General features: G+C 31.3%; 2 protein-coding genes across 3 annotated transcripts; both read left to right on the forward strand.

The window, feature by feature from the left end:
- The first annotated feature begins 2,547 nt into the window (after positions 1–2,547).
- Positions 2,548–5,445, forward strand: LOC101507892 (cationic amino acid transporter 6, chloroplastic-like). Of its 2 annotated transcripts, XM_073365602.1 has the most exons (4): positions 2,548–2,818; positions 3,401–3,772; positions 4,306–4,527; positions 4,827–5,445. In XM_073365602.1, the coding sequence occupies exons 1-2, from the start codon at positions 2,761–2,763 to the stop codon at positions 3,676–3,678; spliced, it is 336 nt and encodes a 111-aa protein (XP_073221703.1). In that variant the 5' UTR covers positions 2,548–2,760; the 3' UTR covers positions 3,679–3,772; positions 4,306–4,527; positions 4,827–5,445. The 2 variants fall into 2 exon arrangements, with proteins under 2 accessions (XP_073221703.1, XP_012575235.1); XM_012719781.3 differs by lacking the exons at positions 4,306–4,527; positions 4,827–5,445 and adding an exon at positions 3,979–4,032.
- A 9,721-nt stretch (positions 5,446–15,166) lies between these two features.
- Positions 15,167–16,241, forward strand: LOC101507576 (pectinesterase inhibitor 9-like). The gene has a single exon (XM_004514147.4). It carries the CDS (start codon positions 15,227–15,229, stop codon positions 15,935–15,937), a length of 711 nt encoding a protein of 236 aa, XP_004514204.1. The 5' UTR covers positions 15,167–15,226; the 3' UTR covers positions 15,938–16,241.
- Positions 16,242–17,145: the final 904 nt, after the last annotated feature.

A 17,145-nucleotide genomic window follows, 5' to 3' on the forward strand; every position in this document is an offset into this window, starting at 1 on the left:
AAGGTATCACACTTGGCAGCAGTTAAGAGGATACTTAGATATGTGAAAGGTACTCTTGGCTGTGGAATTTTATTTCCTGCAAGTGACATGGGCAAAAGTTGCGAATTACTCGGATACACTGATTCCAATTGGTGCGGAGATAAGGACGATCGGAAATCAACGACCGGTTATATTTTTATGTTCGGAGGGGCACCAATCTCTTGGTGTTCTAAAAAGGAGTCGGTGGTTGCTCTCTTTTCTTGCGAGGCGGAGTATATTGCAGCTTCATTATGTGCATGCCAAGTTGTGTGGCTAGTGAACATGTTGCGTGAGCTGGACAGCAACACGAGAGGAGCCGTTTTGCTGTTGATGGACAATGTTTCAGCCATCAACCTTGCTAAGAATCCCATAGCACATGGGAGGAGCAAGCATATTGAGACGAGGTTTCATTATTTGAGGGAACTAGTGAGTTCCGGACAGTTACGTTTGGGGTATTGCAAAAGCGAAGAACAAGTTGCAAATTTGTTGACGAAAGGCGTTACGAATGAAGTTTTCAACAAACTTGTGATGAAGCTAGGCATGAAGAATGTGGAGCATTTGAATTAAGGTGGTGTATTGGAAGTAATAAATAATTCAAATTTTTTGGGCCAATTGATTTGGTTCCACATTGTACCCATATAAATAAATTTGTGTGTAATGTTTTAGAGACTAATGTCATTTTGATACAATATTGAAAATCAGAAAATTAACTCTCTTCCAAAATCTCTCTTTTCTCCATCATTTTCAAAAACACTACAATATTCAATTATCAATTTTCACCATTGATTCACCCTCCATTCTTGATAGTGTTCCAACATAAGGCTCGTTTGTAAGCAAATCATTTGAGAGCATTGTAAAGTATTATTTACTCCAAACCTCACTATTAGCTATTATTACCTTCTAACTATGAACAAAAGTCTTCTACACTATCCAACTATATTCTAAACAAACTTTAGTATCTCAAATACTAACATATTTATCCACATTATATTTTTTTTAGCACATGAGATCTCTATTTTTGGTTTGTTAATAGGATAACCGCGCAATCTAATATGACCATAATTTATTAGTATAGGGTGACATTGTCTATTGCTACGATTATGAATGTTGTTTTTCTTTTAATATGCCTCCCAAAGTACCATGATTCCAATAGGTAAGGTCAATTATGTTACTACATTTGTCCCTATATATAAGAATTCTTTGACAAAATTATGAAAATTAAAAAATTGACTGTAGTACTAAATTTGTTGGTGATTTAAACTATTTACTAGTTTATCTTTGAAGAGAGAATATTGATTTATGTTTTTATTATAGTATTTATTATAGATTACATAAAAAGATATAACATAATTAGGGAATAAGTAAATAAATAATTAATGTACTTGAAAAATTGAAAGAAGTCTTATACAAAATGATAAAGAAAAACCTCAATATGATCCTATATTTAAGGATGGAGGTAGTATTATAATTGATATTGTGTATGCTTTTAGGATTGTCAGTGATGAAAATTAGAAGAAGAAGAAAAAAGTAATGGTTAATTTTTAATTATGTTTCTTTTAGTTTTAGGAACTTTGGTTATATGAAAAAGCAACAAAGTCACATATTATTTTGATAATACCTTAGCTATAATTTTGTCCTTTTCATTTATGTTTGTTGTTTGATCTCTTTAGTTAGACATTAAAGATTAAGTGAGAAATCATCATCACAGGATTTTAAAACGGGGACAGCAGTTTCCTTATTATAGTTATTAAAGTATTATGAATGCATATAATATACACCTCATTGAAAATAAATAAATAAATGTCACTCACAAAATTTATGTGAGAGATATTAACCACATAAGAATGAATATGTCTTTAAGTCTTAACTCAACTGACAATATTGTTATATTGAATGTCTTGTCCAGAGTTTGAACTCGAGACTTTACTATCTCTTGTATAATAATAAAAAAAATAGCATGGGTATATATACATATTAATATATGATAGTAAATGAACTGGCACCTTCGTAGGTATTTCGTGAGCAATGTTACTCATATAATTTTTATGGGTAAAATTACCCATGAAACTAATTCATGACATTTTCAAAATGTGTTATTCCGAATTTAAAAGATGGATACTGTTTAATTTTTACATGAATTGTCATTATATAATTTCCTTTTACTTTTAATGTACTCTGTTTATTTTTTTTCTCTTTTTGTTTTTTGAAGAAAAAAAAATTATCCGGTTGATCTTGTATTTGTTAAAGAAACAAAGTAAGCTTCTTCAACTTACAGTTGAGATGACACTACTACATTTTGATTCTACCGCATCGCTAATTTTTTTACGGTAAAAAAACCGTTCTAATAGAGTATCAAAAAGAACGGTTTTTAATTTTGTTGTGATAGAATTAGTAAGAGCTATTCACTATTCTGGTGGAAAGCAAAGAGAACGGTTTTTTATTTAAGCACTTGGGCAACACACTAAAACCGTTCCTTTAATTTTTATATTTTTAAAATAATAATATATTTGATAAAAATATATTTGATAAAGCATTCGGGTTCATTTCATTTTACGTTTTGAGACCCCAAAATAAACCCCTCGTCTTCTCTTCCGACACTAAAAAAAATTGTCGAACCCTCAAGTCTTTCCACCGTCTTCTTCGTCTCCTTGTGCGATTGTTCTCACCATTCATCAAAATCATCTCTTCAATTCCTCTTTTATTCGGCAAAATCAACATTGAATCACCGATATTCAATATTGAATGGCGACTTGTCTTCAGTTTCATTCATATTTTGCTTGCTTGCACCCACAAACACCATGTAAGTTTCTACTCTCTTTTCGACTTCGTTTCGCTTTAAACGCATCGTTTAATGTTTCAAAGTTTGCATCTTTAGGTTTTTTGGAGTCAATTGTTTTGTGACGTGGAGGGATTTGAGGTGTGCAATTTTTTAGGGCTCTGAATATTGAAGAGAAATTTTCCAAAAATTTGGAATTTATCTTGTTTTAATTTGGTTATGTCGGTTTAATTTGGGGTATTTGGTTACCTTAGGGTGTAGATATGAGTATAATGATGTTTTGAAGTTAGTTTGTGGTCATGGTTGTGCTATGCTGTTGAGAATTTTGTGTAGAATTGCAATTTTAGGGTTGATCTTTTCAAGGGTCTTTTGATTATTCTATGGAATTAATGCAAACAGAATTTTGAAGTTAAGTGATTTTTTTATTCTTGGCTGGTTAATTATCCCTCCACACGAGCCGAATAGTGGTGTTTGGCTTTTATTTTTCTGCTGTTTAAATTGTAGGTTTTGGATTTTAGATCTTGAATATATGGTTATATTTGCATTGATTGTTCATATAACTTGAGATACTTGTTTATTTTAATCTCTCTGCACTATGATAATCAGTGAGAAGAACCATGACAATGTTGTCAAACTATTTGTACTCACTCTCACAAACACCTCACATGCTTAGAAAAAGAATGCTAGCAACTTGGAAACCAGACCAAGAGTTCAACCAAGTGAGGCAGAGGTCAGGTGCAGACATGAAGAGGAAGCTTAAATGGTATGATCTTATAGCTCTTGGAGTTGGAGGAATGCTTGGTGTTGGTGTGTTTGTCACAACTGGACCTGTTGCTCTTCATCAATCTGGTCCTTCAGTCTTCATATCTTATATCATTGCATGAATATCAGCACTTCTTTTTTCTCTGTGTTACTCTGAATTTGCAGTTCAAGTTCCTGTTGTTGGTGGAGCTTTCAGTTATTTAAGATTAACCTTTGGTAATAAAAAAAAAACATCTTCTTACATTATATCAAGTTAATTATTATTTATTTCTGTTCAACTGGTTTGAAGTAAGATTGGAAAGAAAATACTAAGCTAACAACTAATATGGTAACATTTTGTTTATAAAAAAAATAATTTATTTCTTTTGAATATTATTTATTCTTGTATAAAAACTTGTTTTTATTAATTTATGATGATGCAGGAGAATTTATGGGATATTTTGTTGAGGCAAATATACTAATGGAGTATGTGTTCTTCTGAATTTGCAGTTCAAGTTCCTGTTGTTGGTGGAGCTTTCAGTTATTTAAGATTAACCTTTGGTAATAAAAAATAATAACCATCTTCTTACATTATATCAAGTTAATTATTATTTATTTCTGTTCAACTGGTTTGAAGTAAGATTGGAAAGAAAATACTAAGCTAACAACTAATATGGTAACATTTTGTTTATAAAAAAAATAATTTATTTCTTTTGAATATTATTTATTCTTGTATAAAAACTTGTTTTTATTAATTTATGATGATGCAGGAGAATTTATGGGATATTTTGTTGAGGCAAATATACTAATGGAGTATGTGTTCTCAAATGCTGATGTAGCTAGAGCTTTACAGAATATTTAAGCTTTGCTTTTGGAGAAAATAATCCAAATGTATGGAGAGTTGAAGTCCATGGATTGCCACAGGATTATAACATGTTGGGTTTTCCAGTAGTAGCTCTCACTCTTCTACTCACTCTTTGCTTGTGTCACAGGTTTGGTTTATTTCTTGCTTTTGTTTCTTTCCTTTTTTCCTTCTAAATTTTTTTGTTTGATATTTTATGAACTATTTTAATCTACTGTTATCTATCTAACACTGATACTTTGGTGTTGTTTTTAATGAAACGAAGGAATTAATGCTGAACCATCATTTACATTTTTAAATATTTAACTGGTTTTAGTGGATTTTGAAAATGATTGTTTCATCCTTTTGCAACTTGTGTAGGTAAAATTATTCTAGGTACTTAAAAAAATTTCCTTATATTGTTTTGAATTAACTTATATATATTTATAGGTTGAGGATCCTACTACTGCATGGATAGCGAAGATAAATATGGAAGGAACACAAATTGCAGTTAAGATGGGTATTATTTCGCTGGAGTTTTTGAGGATCCTGCTATTGCATGGATAGCGAAGATAAATATGTTGAGCTTTTGTCTTTAAATATGAAGGATGGTGATAACTAGTCAAAACCAAAAAGTATAGGGCGGAAAGAGCTTGAGAGCTTTTAGAACTTTTAAAATGTCAAAGAAAACGGTTTTTTATGATACATTTTTTAACTACAGCGAAGAACTGTTGGCGTAGTCCCAAAAAAATCTCTAAAATACAACGGCAACGGTTATTGAGTAGCAACGGCTTAAAACCGTTGCTGTATTTTAGCATAAAAACCGTTCTCAAATGATATCTACGACTACGGTTTTATGGAGGCGTTGCTGTTTTTGACCAAAACCGTTGCCTAAAGCATAGACAACGCCTCGGTACACTACGGTTGAAAAATCGTTCTAGTAGCTTACGACAACGGTTTTTTTCACATATGCAACGGTTTTTCAGCGTTGAATTTGATAGATTAATTGAAAGACTATTAAGAAATGTATCTTCCATTTATTAGATTCCTTTAAGGTTGGTTCTATGTCTTCCAAAATTCTTGCTGCACACGACTTCAAAAAATACATGAGATATGGGTGAAATAGAAGATGAGTATGTTGGAACTAAGTTGGTTTTATACTTAGAGTTTTGATGTTAACAAACGTATTTTATAAGAACAATATATTTGACTTCACATAGTATTAAAAATATTCATGTTTTTTAAGATAATCTAAATACGATTGTCAGATTTTTTATTGAAGAAAATCTTTGACCAAATTGAAAAGAAGATGTGATCAAAATTTGAAAAAGATATGATCCACAGTTTATTACAAGATATGATTTTTTTTGTAAGAAAATTGAATCAAGAAGATATGAATTATTGACAAGAAGTTTTGATCAAAATTTCTCTACAAAAAGATATGAATTATTTATACAAGATTTGATCAAGATTTATCACAAGAAGATATAAATTATTTACAAGAAGATATGATCAATAATTGTTTACAAAAAAAAACACTCACAAGAAGATACATTTATTATTTGCAAATATATGATTCAGATTTTGACAAAGGACAAAATACTGAATTGGACTTAGTCATATTCCTACTTGTGAAAGTTCAAGTACCGGTCAAACATTATGTTCCCGCCTAGATCAAAGCATGCAACACGAAGGAAGTTTCATCTAAAGTATTTGCGAAAGAAATTTTAACAAAATACGATCAATATTAATCTGAAGAATTTACAAAGTCAATCTTAACAAAATACGAATATAATCAAAATGAAAAATTTAAAAACTCAATAAAATACGAACATAATCAATCTAGAAGAACTATTCAGATTTGATTCAGAAATAAAGAATTGGCTAAAGAACATATTATCAAAAATATCTTGTTCAGAATTATTTTTGAATAAGATCGTTATTGACCAAACTAGGAATGAAGATACAATTTAGAATTAAACAAAGACTAAATTGAAGCCCTAATTTTGTATATAAATAGATACTCAAGACTGAAGAAGAAGAAGATCATTAAAAAATCAAAAAAGAGTATAAGAACTCAAGTTCGAAATTTCAAATTCATGTTAGAGTTCAAAGGGAGAAACACATATTTGAATGAGAAATATTCTCTAAGTGTTTTTCTTAGAGTGTGATAGTTGTTGTTATAATCATCTTGTTAGAATAAACAACTCAAGTTCCAAACCTTTGTATTCACATACAATAATGGTGTTAGATTATCTTCAAAAATTTGGGGGTTGTCAGATTGCATGGAGAAAACTTAGCTGGTAGAGTCAAGGTGTGTGTTCCTCAAAAGTCTAGGGTTTCCAGACTATTTGAGAAGACTGTCTTGAAGGGTCAAATGTTTTTTAATTCAAATTTTGAATTACTGGATTAAATCCTTTTGAGTGAAGAGACTAGATGCAACCAAGTTAGTGGTGAATCATGATAAATTACTTGTGTCATTTTATTCCTACACTCCTTAGTTTTGTTATTGGTTCTGCTCCAAATAAATCATCAAGTCTGAACCAGTTTAATCAAATAATGAAAAAGTTATCAACTTAGTCAAACATAATTCAACCCATTTCTCGTGTTTGTACCTTCAATTAATATCAGAGCTCAGTCTCAAGGTTGAGCACTTTATAGTGTTTGAGGAAAGAACCAAAGGTTCAATATGTCTGGATTTAGTGAAGAAGCTGTTGGAGGAAACATCAATGTACCACCTATATTTGATGGAGAACGTTTTAAGTACTAGAAAGACAAGCTGAAAAGTTTCTTTATTTCACAAAATTCTAAACTTTGGGACTCAATGGAAGATGGTTATATTGCTCCAAAGAATATTGATGGTTTGATTCTAAGGAAAGAGATGAATGTTGATTATGATAAATGCAATCACTTTCAAAAAGTTTGACAACTACACAAACAAGGAGACAATAAATAGTATTTATGATAGTCTAATTCTGATCTATGAAGGAAGCAAACAAGTTTAAAAATAAAATTACAGCCTCATTGTAAAAAATTATGAGATGTTCAATATGGAAGAAGATGAAAACATTGAAACAATATTTTCTAGATTCCAGACTCTAATCTCAAGATTAAATATACTTGAAAAGAGTTATACTATTGTTGACCATGTAAAGAAGATACTAAGAAGTCTATCAAGCAAGTGGAGATCTATGATCACTAACATTCATGAAGCAAAAGATCTGAGTACTCTTAAGCTGGAAAAATTAATCAACTATCTCATATCACATGAAAGTGAACTTCATAGGATGAGCCCAGGAAGAAGCAAGTAACCTTGGCTTTGAAATCCAGGCAGAAAAAAGTTTTGAAGGCAACAACATAATCAGAGTATGATAATTCAGAGGATTAGAATGGAGACTAGGAGGAAGAGGAACTGACTTTCATATCTAGAAAAATTCAGCAGATGTGGCACAATAGAAAGAAGAAACTTCCCAAATATATTCCAAGCAGTCTAGCATATGAAAAGATATTTTAAGCAGGTCAAATTATTTGTAAGTGTAATTGAACTTTTAAAAATTGCATTGATATACTTAATTTTTTATACTCTAATTACTGTAAAATTTTATATATTTACATTTTATGTCTAGAATACTCAAAAACTATAAAATTACTCTTGTACCACTTTTGATATATCTCTTTATTTTTTCCTTATCTTCTCCCTATCTTATCTCTAAACATAGTAATGATACTTCTCTCATCTCCTTTTATCTTGATGAATGTATATTTGTATGGATGAGTAGAAAATTGTTGTTTCAAAAGTAAAATTTCGACTAAATCTGACATATGTTTATAAACATGTTAATTAATATAGATATTGTAGTGTATATTTGATGACTCTTCATCATATGCATATTTTCCCACTATTTTAGTCTTATTTATCCTCAATCATTAGTTAAATTAAGGATTTATTTGATATATTTTGTTTTTTGAGTTAATAAAATGTTGTGTTTTATTTCAGTGATTAAGTAGGAATTTTTCGTAATTTTACATTGCGCTATGTTTTGGTGCAGTGCTGAATTTTGGTGAGAAATCAACATGACATATGTAGAGTATCTCAGCCATATCTGGAGTTGTAGATGTCCAATTGAAGTCACATCAAGTGCCAATGAAAGCTAAGATCCATAGCTACAACTTTCATGAAGACACCAGAACCAAATTCAAAATTGAAAGAGGAGACAAATGCAATATATGCCGGACACAAGATGCTGAGCGCTTGGAGCGCGCCCAAGCGCACCTGAAGCGCTTTTTTCCAGCAGTTGCTATAGCCCAAACGCGTCTGGGGCGCGCGACGCGCATTAGCAACCATAAAACGCATATTTTTACTGTTTTAGGGATGTTTTTGACTCTTGGGAAGTTGGGAGACTTGTGCCCTAACATAGAAACTCAAAGACGACCGTTTCTAACATCATTGGAGCAATTTTATCAAGAATCATTCATGAATCTTTCTTGTAATTCTTCTCTAATCTCTATCTCTTTTATCTCTGTCATGAGTAACTAAGCCCTATTTGTTAGGGAAGAGTGTAACAAGATGAAACCCTTATTTTTATGATTTGATTTCTAGTTATATGAACGAGTTTATTGAATTATTTTTCTCATCTCTGTGCTTAATGTTTTTTATTGCTTGATCAACATTAAAATGTTCTACGATTTGTATTTTGAAATGGAAGTGGACTTTACGAATGCTTGAGATGAGAAATTCATGAATTTGTAGTCTAGACATAGGTGCAGGTCATGAAACCCAATTAAATTAGTTGCAAAGCAATAATTTACAAGAGAATTTCTATATGATAATGCTTAATTCTAATCTTAAATCTACTAAGGAATTAGTGGTTACTTTGGACTTAAAGGTTCTGTCACTAAGACATTAGGGCAAGAATAATAAAGATAATTCGGTAATAATTCAATAAAGGAATTCAATAACTAGGATCAAATTAGACACCAAGGTTGGATTCAAAGTGAAACTCATCCCTGACATTTTTCTCATTATAAAAGATCAATTTTATTATTGTTGTTAATTTCAAACATTATTTCAATCAACTTGGGAACTTTTTGTTCAATTTTAGTAACTAAATATAATTCAATAGTAAAACGCAATCCTTGAGTTCGACACTCGGTACAACCGTTTTATTATTACTTGCAACGATTTAGTACACTTGCTGAAACGCTATCAAGTTTTTGGCGCCGTTGTCGGGGATTGGCATATCACTATTGAATTTAATTTATTTACTTAATTGAAATTTTTTCTCTGCAATAAAATTTTTTATTTTATTTTATTTTTTTTATTTTATTTGTTAAACTTGTTAATATCGTGTCTAGTGGTTTGTCTCTTCTTTGTTTGAGATAACTATTCGCTGTAGAGCATGAAAGATTATAATGATGATATTCTACTACAATTATATGAAGAGTGTGATACTTGTCTTATTTCGGGTATATGTCGCATGATTGAGGGGCAAATCTTGAGCTATATATTTTTAAAATATCACCCTCAGATCCCTCCGATGCAACCTCTTAGGTGTGACTTTTGCGGAAAAGCACACAAGAATGAAAATTATGCTGATGACCTTGCCAAAGTAGTAGAATATGAAGATTTTTTTTTTTCAAAGTCATAGAAAACGACCAGCATTACATTAAAAAGATCAATTGGGAACAAATTCTACCTCCAAAAATTCTATCCAAAGAATCAGATGACAAAGACTTTCACATTACGGACGTTTTGGTTGAATTCGTGAAGAATAACATGGTTTCAATTGAAAGATTTGAAAATCAATGTGAGAGGTTATTTGAGCAAGTGGTTAAGTTTGAGAAGATGGAGGAGAAGTTGAAGATTTAAGACAATTTCATCGTTGTGGTAGAAGAAGATAAGCAAGAGGAAAAGACGAACGAGGAAAAGAAAAAAGAAGAGATTGATAAAGTTCGAGATTCAATCTATGCCTTGTTCATCAATGTCCAATTGAGAAGGACATGGAAACAACATCTTTTATTTCTTAAGTTCATGGAATTTCTACCAAACAAAAAGAAAAAGAAGGATGATGTGTTCTTCCTGTCATGTATGCCACCTTGACAATAGTTGAGGCGTTAAGCTAATCACTTTAAAGAAGCGCTTATTGGGAGGCAACCCAATTTTATATCCTTTGCACCATATTTGTTTATTGCATTTCAGATTTATTTTACTCCATTTAGTTCCAATTTTAGTCTCTAATTGCTAGTTCTCTTAGTTTTGATATTTGGTATGAGCAAGGAATCAAAAAGATGCGTTGAGAAGCGATTGTATAGCTCCAAAAGACAGAACGCGCGCCCAAGCACGCCCTAAGCGCTTTTTCCAGGTGTTGCTACTGTCAACGCGCGCCTGAAGCGCTTTTTCCAGGTGTGGCCACTGTAACCGCGAGCCTGAAGCGCGCCCAAGCGCACCTGAAGCGCGCCCAAGCGCACCTGAAGCGCACCTGAAGCGCTTTTTCTAATTATCGTCACTGTCAACGCGCGCCTGAAGCGCTTTTTCCAGCATTTGTCACTGTCAATGCGCGCCTGAAGCGCGCCCAAGCGCACCTGAAGCGTTTTTCACGACCAAGTTTTAAACCCCCCATCTTCTCACTTTCCAAACCTCCTCCATTATCATCAAAGACACCAGGAGGCATGTTTTATGCTGATTTATTTGCACCTCACCAGTATACTGGCGACTATAGCGAAACAGGAGCAAATGATTTAAACGAAAATCTTTGAACTACTAAATTGAGAGAAGTTTTCTTTCCTTCTTTTTTTTTTTTTTTTTTTTTTTCTGTTGTTTGTCGTGTTTCTTTCTGTTTTCTCGTTTTCTTTGTTTAATGTCAGTGTATTGTGACTTTCTTTTCTTTATGTTCTTTTTTTTTTCCTTTCACTAGATGTGTACTATGATGAAACAATTGTACTGACTTGCACTTAATCTTAAAATTTATGTTTGTGATTTCGCAAGTTAAATTTCATTTCTTAGATTAGGTTATTGCTCAAGTCGACAAGCCTTCCTAATGCATGCATTATTGATTACTAAATGGTTGTAAAATGCTAATATGCCACCAATTTTTCAAAAATACAATTTTAACTTTTTAGAAGCATGTTGGCTTTATTTTGATTGTTCATACTCTCTCTTATTATCCTAGCTGTGAGCTTTTGAGCCTAAACACTTAAATTCTTTGTTGTGTGATTATCCAGACATGTGTTATCCCTCTAGAACTTGCACTAATTCTGATTTGCATCACTTGTAATTTATGCATACATTGAGGCAATTTTGTTGGTTGTTTGAGCCGTTCTAACTACCCGATGAAAATTTTACCCTTTGCTAGCCCATTTGAGCCTTGTCCTTTTATTTCGGTTACTAGCCACATTACAAGTCAAAATCCTGACTTTAATTAAATCACCTTACTTGGAGTCAGGTAGAGAAAAAAATTCTTGTCTTGGTAAAATCTAAGTTTGAGGTTGCTCATGGGATAACAACTTTTTAAGTTTGGGGTGATGATTCTCACAAAAAGAAAATAAAAAGAAAAAATAAAAAGAAGAAAAAGAAAATGAAAGAAGAAAGAAAAAAAAAATCAACTTGTGTACTTTGGTAAATAATATCTTCTTGGTTTTTTTGTCAATGTTTGAGAATCTCCATAATGAAAAGGTGAAGAAAAAAAATGGTAGAATAAGGTGGAAATGTATGCCTAACTCCAAGTGGTAAAACCTACTATCCTAAAATGTCATACCCTTACCTAAGCCCCATTACAACCCGAAAGTCCTCCAAAAATGTATGTGTTTACTGCATTGTGATTGCTAACTAGAATTTTTTCAAGCCTATGGTAGCGTGATGCATGTTCTAAGATTTGAGTGATAAATTCATAACCCTTTCTAAACACTTGAGAGAAATTTTGTTGAGATTGTGTGAAGAGAGAGTTGAATTTGATGAATGAATGCCAATGTGTACAAATCTTGTTTTTGAAAACAACCATAGAGCATGATGAATGTTTTATAGTAGCAAGAACTTTGAAAATTGAGTTTGATTTAATTTGAGAAATTGAATTTAAGTATGCGTTTAACTGGACCAAATATGAAATTAATTGTTGCTTGGGGACAAACAATAGATTAAGTTTGGGGTTGTGATGACTCTTCATCATATGCATATTTTCCCACTATTTTAGTCTTATTTATCCTCAATCATTAGTTAAATTAAGGATTTATTTGATATATTTTGTTGATTTTTGTTCTTTGAGTTAATAAAATATTGTGTTTTATTTCAGTGATTAAGTAGGAATTTTTCGTAATTTTACATTGTGTTATGTTTTGGTACAATGCTGAATTTTGGTGAGAAATTAACATGACATATGTAGAGTATCTCAGCCATATCTGGAGTTGTAGATATCCAATTGGAGTCAAACTAAGTGCAAATGAAAGCTGCGATCCATAGCTACAACTTTCATGAAGACACCAGACGCTGAGGAAAAATGCAATATACGCCGGACAGCAGATGCTGAGCGCTTGGAGCGCGCCCAAGCGCACCTGAAGTGCTTTTTCCAGCAGTTGCTACTGTCCAAACGCGCCTAGGGTACGCGACGCGCACCAGTAACCATAAAAACGCAGATTTTTACTGTTTTTGGGATCTTTTTGACTCTTGGGAAGTTGGGAGGCTTGTGCCCTAACATAAAAACTCAAAGACGGCCGTTTCTAACATCATTGGAGCAGTTTTATCAAGAATCATTCATGAATCCTTCTTGTAATTCTTCTCTAATCTCTATCTCTTTTATCTCTGTCATGAGTAACTAAACCCTATTTGTTAGGGATGAGTGTAAGAAGATGAAACCCTTATTTTTATGATTTGATTTCTAGTTATATGAACGAGTTTATTGAATTATTTTTCTCATCTTTGTGCTTAATGCTTTTTATTGCTTGATCAACATTAAAATGTTCTACGATTTGTATTTTGAAACGGAAGTGGACTTTACGAATGCTTGAGATGAGAAATTCATGAATTTTTAGTCTAGACATAGGTGCAGGTCATGAAACCCAATTAAATTAGTTGCAAAGCAATAATTTACAAGAGAATTTTTATACGATAATGCTTAATTCTAATCTTAAATCTAATAAGGAATTAGGGGTTACTTTGGAATTAAAGGTTCTGTCACTAAGACATGCATTAGGGCAAGAATAATAAAGAGAATTCGGTAATAATTCAATAAATGAATTCAATAACTAGGATCAAATTAGACACCAAGGTTGGATTCAAAGTGAAACTCATTCGTGACATTTTTCTCAATTTATAAAGGATCAATTTTACTAGTGCTGTCAATTTTTAAATATTATTTCAATCAACTTGGGAACTTTTTGTTCTTAGTAACTAAATATAATTCAATAGTAAAACGCAATCCTTGAGTTCGACACTCGGTACTACCGTTTTATTATTACTTGCAACGATTCAGTACACTTGCTGAAACGCTGTCAATATTATTACAATTTTGAATTCTATACAATACTATACTTTTTTTTTATTTTTAAAATTTTAAAAATTTAATCACCAAATATTTCAGTTCAAACTCTGCCGTATTTCTTTTAAGTCTAACCGGCTCACTTGTGATTAAACAAACCACTACGAACCCTTTTAATGCACATAATAGTAGTTCGATTTTGGAGTTATCATGATTTGCCAACCGACTGTTCAAATTTATTCATGCATGTGTTTTATGATAACTTTCTACTTTTCCGGGGAACAAAGGTCCGTTAGTAACGCCGGATAAGTTCCGTGTCGCACCATGAATCAGCCAACAAGTTCATAACAAATCTTTTATTAATCCATTCCATTCATACTACTTCAATATGTGTTTCCCTCCTAGGTATGCAATAACCTCTTTTTTCCTCATTACGCTTAGACAGACACTATAATATTTGGTCAATACCTATATGCTTTACCAAAAGTAGATCAGCATTAATTAATTACTTCATGCACCACTAATTAAGCTCATACTATTATATCCCTTTTTTTATTTTATTTTAATAAATATACCTAGTTTAAAGACCTTAAGATAAATATATTTTAGTGTGGATTAGAGGGGTGGCAACTGGCAATTCTCCCCCAACTCTCCAACATTTAACATTACCTCTAGTCTTAATTATAAGAATATATATATATATATATATATATATATATATATATATATATACACACGTTTCATGATATATGATAAGTTTTAATTTTGCAATTTTCTAATATAATTTAACATTAAAAATGGATTTTTTTGTTGCTTAATTAGAGATTATTCTTTGTTTTGATTTTTGTTACAGTAGCATATTTATAGTTATAATTGATAGAAGTTCATAATTATCATCCTCTAATTATAATAATAATTCGTCCACATGCAACGTTAATGCTCATGTGTGAATTATTCTTCTGACCGACCATCTTAGTTAAAGTTTATATATTTTGGTTTTTTTTTTTTTTGCTATACATGTATTTGGTACTTCATTGAAACCTAGCAGCACTAATAGAGCACGTAATTTAATTTACTAAATAAACCATTCATTCAAATTGATTGATAACAATATAATTTAAAATTATTAAAATAAAAAATATAATATAAAATCATCAATTGATTCTACACATTATATTATATTATTTAGAAAATAGAAATTTATAAGTGAATTTAAATAAAATCAACACTAAAAAATAAAAAATAAAAAGTTTGCTAAATACTTACGCTATGAGACTTTCTATATAAGACCATTCCCCATGTCATTTTATTCACAACCAAAAATCAACTCTTGACCTTTAAAAACTCTCACATTTGCAACAATCAGATCAAATCAAGCTTCAAATGTCACACAAGAAGAAGATGGTATCCCAAAACCTCACAATCATTATCATTTTCCTCTCTAACTTTTCATCTCTTGCACATATCGAGCCAGCCGGGCATAATTCCCAAATAACCCAAACCAAAAACGAAACCCAAACCCAAACCCGAACCAAAACAGTAGCGTACATAGAATCCTCGTGCCAAGAAACAAGGTACCCAGATCTATGCATCCGTTCATTATCTACATTCGCCAAATATTCAACCATAGATGGGCCTGACCACTTGGCCCACATAGCCCTTTCAGTTAGCCTAACCAAAGCCCTTCAAACAAGAGGTTACTTATTAAAAGTGGTTAAACAACTTGAAGACGAAATCAACAATCCTAGTGGTCATGTGTACTTAACTATACAAGATTGTGTGCAACAAATCAATGATAGTGTTGACCAACTTAGCCAAGCGATTAAAGAGCTTCGAAGGGTGAACAATTTAGGTAAAAATATAAATGATAAAATCTTGTGGCATATAAGCAACGTTGAGACATGGGTGAGTACTGCTTTAACAGATGCTAGCTATTGTGTTCAATCGTTTCCTGGGTATAGGATGAGTAAGAGGACTGCTACTATAAAAGTTAAGGCACAAAATGTTGCTGAGGTTACTAGTAATGGACTTGCCTTGTTTCATAGATATGCTGTTAAGTACAGAGAAGCTGCTAGATCTGCCAAGAAACCATAAAGATCAATATATATACTTCCTCTCTTTAATCGAATATAAGTAAAATAGGTAATTCAATAGTTAGTGTATCAGATTTTAATTTAAGATCAGATACATAAACTTTTTAATTACTATTTTTACTTATATTCATTTTTAAGGAGTATATTATGTCAATGCTTTTGTGGTTGTGTACATGATACTTCTTTTTTCTTTGTGAAGGTTGTATAAATTTTTCAGTCAAAAACAAAAACAAAAATAAAAATGGTTGTCTAAATTTCATATATCCAATTGCATATATGTTAAGAAGTTTTGTTTATAATACCTTCCTCGAATTATATGATCGTCTTGAATTTTTTTCCGGTCCTAGTAAGATTCCCTTAAAAAATTTAATTATATTAATTATTTTTTCATTAATATTTAATTATATTACATCATTTTCTGCTGTAGCTTATGTGAGTGTATAATTATTTATGTTGCATCTCCAATTTCTATTGCAGAGGAAAAATATGAAAGTGTAATCGATGTGTAAGTATGTTTTGTCATGGTAAAAAGAATCGACGAAAAGATGAAAATAATTTACCATAACACAGAAGAAAACGTTTGAGAGAATATTGAGAATTAGATATTTTTTGTTTTTATTAATGTTTCAAAACGATAAACAAAATATTATTAGATTATAGTACTGTAAAGTTATTCTATTAAAAATAAGATTATATTAATTTCATCTTTTAAAATTTATTTATTATAATTAAATAAACACAAATACATACATAATATATATTTTTAATTATAATATTCGTGCATGTGTTCATACTTGTAACATGGATTTTTATCCTACTCATGTCCCTAAGATAGTACACAACTATCTTAGTTTACAACACTTGAAGAAAGAACACTATTTTTCCCAATTTACACAATAACTTGAATGGTTTACAATAATGATTTTGACTAAGATCAAGAATGTATAACAATTGAATATAATGATAGCAGTCTAATATAATTTCAAGTACAATAGAGAATATTTCTCAATGATATGATAATTTAAATTTGTACTTGAAATATGAAAGTGAGACTTTGAATAAACCAAAAGATTTTAGAAAGTTTGTTCAAAGTTGTTCTAAGATTGATGTTAAGATATTGAAAAATACTTATTCGTTAAGTTTGAAGCTATGAAGTATTTATACTCCTTAGACATCACTTCAAATCAGTGACAATCGTTCCTAGAGGTT

The sequence above is a fragment of the Cicer arietinum genome, chromosome 3, assembly GCF_000331145.2.
Source record: "Cicer arietinum cultivar CDC Frontier isolate Library 1 chromosome 3, Cicar.CDCFrontier_v2.0, whole genome shotgun sequence".
NCBI classification, from domain to species: domain Eukaryota; kingdom Viridiplantae; phylum Streptophyta; class Magnoliopsida; order Fabales; family Fabaceae; genus Cicer; species Cicer arietinum.